At 42.6% G+C, this 10040-nt stretch overlaps 1 protein-coding gene across 3 annotated transcripts in view; it reads left to right on the forward strand.

Annotated features, from left to right (window-relative positions):
- Positions 1 to 4469, forward strand: part of MLH1 (mutL homolog 1) — a 148799-nt gene extending 144330 nt beyond the window's left edge. For all 3 annotated transcript variants that reach the window (XM_040431919.1, XM_040431920.1, XM_040431921.1), the window contains one exon: positions 4162 to 4469. In XM_040431919.1, the coding sequence (XP_040287853.1) occupies positions 4162 to 4329 (168 nt within the window). In that variant the 3' untranslated portion in view covers positions 4330 to 4469. The remainder of the gene's footprint in view (positions 1 to 4161) is intronic.
- Positions 4470 to 10040: the final 5571 nt, after the last annotated feature.

Raw genomic sequence — 10040 nt, forward strand, 5'->3', positions numbered from 1 at the left:
GTGCTCTTTGGAATATGGGCCCCTTTGCCCACCTAGGCTGCAAAAAAGTGTCACACATCTGGTATCTCCGTACTCAGGAGAAGGTGGGGAATGTGTTTTGGGGTGTCATTTTATATATACCCATGCTGGGTGAGAGAAATATCTTGGCAAAAGACAACTTTTCCCATTTTTTTATACAAAGTTGTCATTTGACCAAGATATTTATCTCACCCAGCATGGGTATATGTAAAAAGACACCCCAAAACACATTCCTCAACTTCTCCTGAGTACGGGGATACCAGATGTGTGACACTTTTTTGCAGCCTAGGTGGGCAAAGGGGCCCATATTCCAAAGAGCACCTTTCGGATTTCACTCCTCATTTTTTCCTGAATTTGATTTCAAACTCCTTACCACACATTTGGGCCCCTAGAATACCAGGGCAGTATAACTACCCCACAAGTGACCCCATTTTGGAAAGAAGACACCCCAAGGTATTCCGTGAGGGGCATGGCGAGTTCCTAGAATTTTTTATTTTTTGTCACAAGTTAGTGGAAAATGATGATTTTTTTTTTTATTTTTTTTTTTCATACAAAGTCTCATATTCCACAAACTTGTGACAAAAAATAAAAACTTCCATGAACTCACTATGCCCATCAGCGAATACCTTGGGGTCTCTTCTTTCCAAAATGGGGTCACTTGTGGGGTAGTTATACTGCCCTGGCATTCTAGGGGCCCAAATGTGTGGTAAGTAGGTAAATGACCTGTGAAATCCGAAAGGTGCTCTTTGGAATGTGGGCCCCTTTGCCCACCTAGGCTGCAAAAAAGTGTCACACATCTGGTATCTCTGTATTCAGGAGAAGTTGAGGAATGTGTTTTGGGGTGTCTTTTTACATATACCCATGCTGGGTGAGATAAATATCTTGGTCAAATGCCAACTTTGTATAAAAAAATGGGAAAAGTTGTCTTTTGCCAAGATATTTCTCTCACCCAGCATGGGTATATGTAAAATGACACCCCAAAACACATTCCCCAACTTCTCCCGATTACGGAGATACCAGATGTGTGACACTTTTTTGCAGCCTAGGTGGGCAAAGGGGCCCATATTCAAAAGAGCACCTTTCGGATTTCACAGGTCATTTTTTACAGAATTTGATTTCAAACTCCTTACCACACATTTGGGCCCCTAGAATGCCAGGGCAGTATAACTACCCCACAAGTGACCCCATTTTGGAAAGAAGAGACCCCAAGGTATTCGCTGATGGGCATAGTGAGTTCATGGAACTTTTTATTTTTTGTCACAAGTTAGTGGAATATGAGACTTTGTATGAAAAAAAAAAAAAAAAAAAATCATCATTTTCCACTAACTTGTGACAAAAAATAAAAAATTCTAGGAACTCGCCATGCCCCTCACGGAATACCTTGGGGTGTCTTCTTTCCAAAATGGGGTCACTTGTGGGGTAGTTATACTGCCCTGGCATTTTCCAGGGGCCCTAATGTGTGGTAAGTAGGTAAATGACCTGTGAAATCCTAAAGGTGCTCTTTGGAATATGGGCCCCTTTGCCCACCTAGGCTGCAAAAAAGTGTCACACATGTGGTATCGCCGTATTCAGGAGAAGTTGGGGAATGTGTTTTGGGGTGTCATTTTACATATACCCATGCTGGGTGAGAGAAATATCTTGGCAAAAGACAACTTTTCCCATTTTTTTATACAAAGTTGGCATTTGACCAAGATATTTCTCTCACCCAGCATGGGTATATGTAAAATGACACCCCAAAACACATTCCCCAACTTCTCCTGAGTACGGCGATACCAGATGTGTGACACTTTTTTGCAGCCTAGATGCGCAAAGGTGCCCAAATTCCTTTTAGGAGGGCATTTTTAGACATTTGGATACCAGACTTCTTCTCACGCTTTGGGGCCCCTAGAATGCCAGAGCAGTATAAATACCCCACATGTGACCCCATTTTGGAAAGAAGACACCCCAAGGTATTCAATGAGGGGCATGGCGAGTTCATAGAAATTTTTTTTTTTTGGCACAAGTTAGCGGAAATTGATATTTTTAATTTTTTTCTCACAAAGTCTCCCGTTCCGCTAACTTGGGACAAAAATTTCAATCTTTCATGGACTCAATATGCCCCTCACGGAATACCTGGGGGTGTCTTCTTTCCGAAATGGGGTCACATGTGGGGTATTTATACTGCCCTGGCATTCTAGGGGCCCTAAAGCGTGAGAAGAAGTCTGGAATATAAATGTCTAAAAAATTTTACGCATTTGGATTCCGTGAGGGGTATGGTGAGTTCATGTGAGATTTTATTTTTTGACACAAGTTAGTGGAATATGAGACTTTGTAAGAAAAAAAAAAAAAATTCTGCTAACTTGGGCCAAAAAAATATCTGAATGGAGCCTTACAGAGGGGTGATCAATGACAGGGGGGTGATCAATGACAGGGGGGTGATCAATGACAGGGGGGGTGATCAATGACAGGGGGGTTGATCAATGACAGGGGGGTGATCAGGGAGTCTATATGGGGTGATCACCACAGTCATTGATCACGCCCCTGTAAGGCTTCATTCAGACGTCCGGATGCGTTTTGCGGATCCGATCCATCTATCAGTGCATCCGTAAAAATGATGCGGACATCTGAATGGAGCTTTACAGGGGGGTAATCAATGACAGGGGGGTGATCAGGGAGTCTATATGGGGTGATCACCACAGTCATTGATCACTCCCCTGTAAGGCTTCATTCAGACGTCCGGATGCGTTTTGCGGATCCGATCCATCTATCAGTGGATCCGTAAAAATCATGCGGACATCTGAATGGAGCTTTACAGGGGGGTGATCAATGACAGGGGGGTGATCAGGGAGTCTATATGGGGTGATCACCACAGTCATTGATCATGCCCCTGTAAGGCTTCATTCAGACGTCCGGATGCGTTTTGCGGATCGGATCCATCTATCAGTGCATCCGTAAAAATCATGCGGACATCTGAATGGAGCTTTACAGGGGGGTGATCAATGACAGGGGGGTGATCAGGGAGTCTATATGGGGTGATCACCACAGTCATTGATCACGCCCCTGTAAGGCTTCATTCAGACGTCCGGATGCGTTTTGCGGATCGGATCCATCTATCAGTGCATCCGTAAAAATCATGCGGACATCTGAATGGAGCTTTACAGGGGGGTGATCAGGGAGTCTATATGGGGTGATCACCACAGTCATTGATCACGCCCCTGTAAGGCTTCATTCAGACGTCCGGATGCGTTTTGCGGATCGGATCCATCTATCAGTGCATCCGTAAAAATCATGCGGACATCTGAATGGAGCTTTACAGGGGGTTGATCAATGACAGGGGTGTAATCAATGACAGGGGGGGTGATCAGGGAGTCTATATGGGGTGATAACCACAGTCATTGATCACGCCCCTGTAAGGCTTCATTCAGACGTCCGGATGCGTTTTGCGGATCCGATCCATCTATCAGTGGATCCGTAAAAATCATGCGGACATCTGAATGGAGCTTTACAGGGGGGTAATCAATGACAGGGGGGTGATCAATGACAGGGGGGTGATCAGGGAGTCTATATGGGGTGATCAGGGGTGATCAGGGGCTAATAAGGGGTTAATAAGTGACGGGGGGGGGGTGTAGTGTAGTGTAGTGGTGCTTGGTGGGACTTTACTGAGCTACCTGTGTCCTCTGGTGGTCGATCCAAACAAAGGGGACCACCAGAGGACCAGGTAGCAGGTATATTAGACGCTGTTATCAAAACAGCGTCTAATATACCTGTTAGGGGTTAAAAAAAACACATCTCCAGCCTGCCAGCGAACGATCGCCGCTGGCAGGCTGGAGATCAACTCTCTTACCTTCCGTTCCTGTGAGCGCGCGCGCCTGTGTGCGCGCGTTCACAGGAAATCTCGCCCATCGCGAGATGACGCATATATGCGTGACTCTGCGCAGGGCTGCCACCTCCGGAACGCGATCCTGCGTTAGGCGGTCCGGAGGTGGTTAAAGTACGTTTTCTCCAAAATGAAGCAACAGATAGCTAAGTGATGGGTATCATTAATTCAGCTGAGCTAGCCCTACAAGGCATTGTACCTGGTTCAGTAGTGACAAACTCCCTATAAGTGCTATTTATATCTATACCATTCTATATGTTGGGTCAAATGTTTTCAATTCTTTGTAGGATAAGGAATTGGAAGTTAGCGCTCCTTCCTGGCAATGGAAAACTGAACATATTTTGTACAAGGCTTTTAAAAAGTACCTGCTACCCAGAAAAGAGTTTGCAGAAGATGGAAGTATCTTACAACTGGCAAACCTCCCAGACCTGTACAAAGTGTTTGAAAGATGTTAGCAGTGGTTTAGGGTTTTTCTTTTATAGAATTGTGGCTTATACTCTGATGTCATTAAAAGTTAATAATGCAAACTGTTAATATGTAAAGACAATGTATAACTGTCAATTCCACCAGGTGTTACTTGATGAAAAGTAAAAAATTGTAGATTCTTTCTAACACATAACTGGTCAATATATTTGAAATAAAATTTAAAGGGGTTCTTCAGGACACTAACATTTATGCTCGGTCTTAAAATGGTCACTAACTTTTCAAACAACTTTGCATAGATCAGTAGTTCAAACTTTGTAATATATTTTATCAGAGAGAAATGTCTAGTTCGCTTTATTGGCTATTTACACGGGTTCATAAAAGTCTATGTAGAGATGAGGAGTGAGCAGGAAATCAGACAGGCACAGCAATATCTCAGCCCAAGTGCTTTATTTACAACCATATAGGCCAGTAGTTCTCTGTAACATCCTCCATGATCCTGTGCCTACTTCTGAGTGAGTAAGAGAAGGTTATGAAGCAAATTCTCCTCTATTTTGTGTGCACTGGATGGCAGCTAATCTCTACCCACTAGATCTAGGAGAACTGCAAACTAGATATTCAGCATGTACAGAGGAAAACTGCTAAATATGCCAGATACAAGTAACATAGTGGACAGAATTGGTGTTATTCTTTATGTACAAACGCTGGGCCTTCATGATAACTTTGGTTGTGACAATGCAACCCCATTCACTTACATTACTTGCAATACAGGCACTGCTATACGGATATCTTAGGTTGCACAATGCTTGTTGTAGTGAAAGTCACTGTGTACGCTTGACCTAAGGGACCACAGTGCTTGCATGAATGCTTCAACCTCCTCATTGTGCTGATTGGCAGGGGTCTTAAACCCTCAACAATCAAACATTGAAGGCCTATTATACAGGTCAGTTATCTCATCAGTGTTCCAGAGAGTCCCGTTGACATCTATGTCACCATTAGGGATGAGCGAATCGACTTCAGATGAAACATCCGAAGTCTATTCCCATAAAACTTTGTTTGAATACTGTACGGAGCGAGCGCTCCGTACAGTGTAAGGGCTCATTCAGACGGCCGTATGCTGTCCGCAAAAATACTGAATGCTATCCGTTTTTTTGCGGATCCGCAAAAAAACGGATCTGCAAAAAAACGGATAGCATTCAGTATTTTTGCAGACCCATAGACTTCAATGGGGCCATGTCCTGATTTTCACGGACAAGTATAGGACATGTTTCATTTTTTTTGCGGATCCGCAAAAAAACGGATAGCATTCAGTATTTTTGCGGACAGCATACGGCCGTCTGAATGAGCCCTTAGAATGTATTTTCTCAGATAAGCTGAAGTTATTATGTCACGAAGTCTCGCAAGACTTCGGATAATAACTTCATAAATGAATTTCTACTGTTAAAAACCTTTTCCCGAACTCTGGTTTGGTTCCAAGTGGTTCCTTGGTATCAGAGCCAACACATTCTAAAACTGTACGGAGCGCTCGTACAGTATTCAAACAAAGTTTTATGCAAGTCGACTTCGGATGTTTCATCCGAAGTCGATTTGCTCATCCCTAGTCACCATGTTATAGTGCTTTTCCCTATATTGTGCAAGCACGACCACCACTGATGGTCTGTAACCATGGAAGCGAGCAGTGTCTAATGTGAGGGAACAATGAATCCAGCCAGCAAAGGAAGCGATATGGATAATAACAATACATTAGTAAGTGCCTTGTATTAACTTTCTCTAAATGCTGAATGCCACAATCCTGCCATACACATGCTGTTTCTGCTCTCAAAAGATTACATTTTCCAACATGGCCATTTACATTTTCAGCATGAATGGAATTGGCTATCTTGCGCATTTGTTCGCACTAGTTTTTCAAACAAAATGGCCAGCTTAAGATGTACAAATACAAATTTATGTTTCTGGTAATTAAAACAAGCATAATTAATCACTGGAAACCTTTTGGGTTCAGCAAGTGTTAGACCTGCATTAAACTTTATCTAGGGCATTATTATTTTAAATGTGTCCTGAAAAAGGTTTCCATCTAAGGTCCAGTCTAGTGTTTCTGTAGCCTGACATGGCAGCAGCAGTATTTATTTATTTTGTTTGCCCAAATGTAAAAAAGGTATAAATGAAAAAGTGGAATCTACACAATGAAAAAGTATCATGGAAACATTTGTGCATCTTCTGTGTTTTGGATGCACTCCTGGTTTTGGCTTACAAATACTGATCAAAATACTGCTTTGTGAAAGAGCCCTCAACCTGGAATAGATCTAAAAAGAAAAGCGATTGTGGCATAAGGCGTAAAAAATTCATGCGAAAACTGTACTATGTCAGCCAGGCCATAGGAGTTTTGTTGATGGAGGTGGTTGCTGTTCTTGTGAACATCTCCTAAAGTATCAAATTACGATTAGGCTTGGGACCCCTCGCACCTTTCATCTTCTCTAGTCTCTTCAGCAGTGACTGTTTCCATCATTTCCATCCCTTCCACTTTGTTCAGAGCTTTCTTGAGCTGTAGAGAAAATTACTCCTATTATAACAGACAATGATAACATGTGACCATATGTAGAGTTCAACGTATTTTTAAGCAGCAAAAATGTTAATGGTATTATAATATGTGGCTTTTTCTTTAATTCACATTAGCAATATAACATGTCCTTCAAGCCTATTCTGGAACTAAAGGGGGAAATTATATAGCATTTACATTTTTTGCAATACATGTGAAAACTGAATTACACATTGGGAAATACATAACAGCTAGAAAACATTCTTGTGGCACATGCACGCTAACCAGTATCAGATGCTGGAACAGATTCAACCTGGAACTGTCTTTGTAAAAATCCACTTAAGCATTCTGATGCTGTAAACCTATCATAACAGCTATCAAACTAGTGTGAATCATAGGGGTGTATTCATGTATTTTCATAATGGGAATATACATACCGTTTCCTCCGTCGCCTGCAAATTGTGCTGCAGGTGCTGTGTTTATCACTCCAGTCCTTATAGTCCTTATCGATTGTGTAATATCACAGCTGGAAGCATTATTTAGAATAATCCCATGTTTCTGGAATACAGCAACACAACATACATATATAGAGTGTGTGCGTATATACATACATAAATAGCCAGTGACTGTAATAGAAAATGTATCCACTTAAGTGCAGAGTTCTTGTCCCAGGACAACGACTGCAATCTATATATAGAAATATCCATGCTCAGGAAAATTATTTATTGGAATAAGGAATAAGAGTTGTAATTAAAACGCATCAGCTGTTTTAAATACAGAAAAGTTTCAGGACAAACCAACGTGGAGGTCTTTGTGTGTTGCCCCACTGGTCTACTCTCGTAAACCGTGGTGGAATTTTTTTGTAAGCCTTTCTTAATTCTTCTTTTATTGTTACCGTATGTAATTAAAATATTTCCCGATAAACAATATTATGGCCAAATACTTTGACCCTGATTTATCATTCCACAATTCTGGTGTCAAAAAGTTGAAAAATAGGGCTTTTGCAACTTTTTGACCTCACTTGCACAAAAATTTGGTGACCTTTTTTGCATTTTTACACCACTCACTTTAGTTTTGTAATGTGGGTGTGGTTTGCTATGTTAAGGAGCTTCACTCCATATTTATCATTGAGACTTTTTTTAAAGGGTGCAAAAAAAAAGTCACAATCTCACTCCAGTAGGAGGAGGGAGTAAGGAAACGAGTAGCTTCTCTAGACAAAAGTGTTAGGTCTAAGAATAAGACAAATTTATCAAACACCATGAGACATTATAAATGTGGTATAAAGTACTCCAACACAGACTCAAGCAAAACTGACTTCAAATATTCCCCTTATGATAAATACCTATTCCCCCCCCCCCCCTCCCTTTCCCTATTTCTCAGTTATCCACCTTGCAAAGGAGAATCCAAAATTTCACATCTGCTCTTCTCCTTATTCTGTCTGTGGCCAAAAACTGCTTGGATGACATGGTCTTCTCTATCCTTCCTCCCGAGCATTTTGATGTATGAGTTGAATGCAGCAGGAGTTGTTGGGCGAAGTAGCCACTAATCTGGGAGGCAAGTGTGCTCCACCCCAACCCCGGGCTTGGTCAGCAGGAACCAGTTGGCATAGGAGACAGAAAGCAAGGATTCCTTTTGTGCTTGGTACCACCCACATGACTGTACATCCCTGTCACAGGTTGATGAAGCAGGACCAGCTGAGCTAAAAACGCAGGTTTGTGTAGAGGGAGCCGCTCTCCACTACACTGCGGAGTACAGGGCACAGTGGAATGAGCTTGTATGAGACAGCCTTCTTGGTGACCCCATGCCTTTAATGCATTACATGGTTCATGCTAGCTGCTGCAGTGGAGATTTGGTTAGTATTTTACATTTGAATTTTTTTCAAATTTAAGCCACTAGGGGTAATTTACAAAGGATTTACTATACAGTATTTTGCACATAAATTTTGCTTTTTATTTTTCTCACTGATCTGATGTTTTTAAAAAGTGGGTGGGTGGAGCTTAGCTAAAGGGCCCAATACATTTACAATAAATTACACAAGAAAACTGGTATAAATTATATCTGAAATGTATGCCTGTTACAGCAGTGCTTTAGGAACTAATGTGCCATTCCAACCCGTTTGATTTTGGCCTAGACCTGAGGGCATTATCCTGGTGGCCCCCTTATATTCACCATTTAATCCCTAATCATGGACTTCATTGCAGGGAACCATTAGAATACATCCTCCTGGAATAGTCCCACTGTGGTTGGCATGCTGACCAACAGGGTTAGAGACACTGATGATGGTCACAAGGGTCAAGCAAAACCATAGTCAGTAACGGGCAAAGTCAGGGAGGGCAGAGTTAGTGTGAAAACAGAATTAAGGGCAGGCAACAGAAGGTCAAACAAAAAATCAGGCACATATCAAGCAACAGAGAATCAGAGTCCGGAAACAAGCAGAGGTCTATACACGCACGAGCAGGCAAAACAGCACAACTTTGTAGGGAACTAGCAAAGCTAAGAACATTATTGTTCATCATGCACCTTCCCACTGGAGAAGGAGATTTTAACTAGAGGGGGGGGGGGGGGGGAGGCCGCACTGGCCACCAATGATGGGGGATTCGGAACGTGATTTTAACTAGGGGGGGGGGGAGAGGTGAGGCCGCACTGGCCACCAATGAATTAAAAACTGTTAGAATATACTGTTTCACGATCTAACTCAAATCCGATGGTATATTCTAAAATAGAGGCGTTCCCATGGTGATGGGGACGCTTCAAGTTAAAATATACCATCGGATTGGAGAAAACTCCGATCCGATGGTATATTAATAGGGACTCCTGACTTTACATTGAAAGTCAATGGGGGACGGATCAGTTTGAAATTGCACCATATTGTGTCAACGTCAAATGGATCCGTCCCCATTGCTCCGCACGGCCAGGCGGACACGAAAACGCTGCAAGCTGCGTTCGGGTGTCCGCCTGCTGAGCAAAACGGTGCCAAACTGATGCATTCTGAGCGGATCCGCATCCACTCAGAATGCATTGGGGCAGTACGGATCCGTTCGGGGCCACTTGTGAGACCCTTCAAACGGAACTCACAAGTGGAACCCGAACGCAAGAAAGTAGCCTTAGGCCTCATGCACACGACCGTTGTGTGCATCCGTGGCCGTTTTCCGTTTTTTTTCACGGACCCATTGACTTTCAATGGGTCCGTGGAAAAAACGGAAAATG

This window comes from Bufo bufo, chromosome 5 (assembly GCF_905171765.1).
Source record: "Bufo bufo chromosome 5, aBufBuf1.1, whole genome shotgun sequence".
NCBI lineage: Eukaryota > Metazoa > Chordata > Amphibia > Anura > Bufonidae > Bufo > Bufo bufo.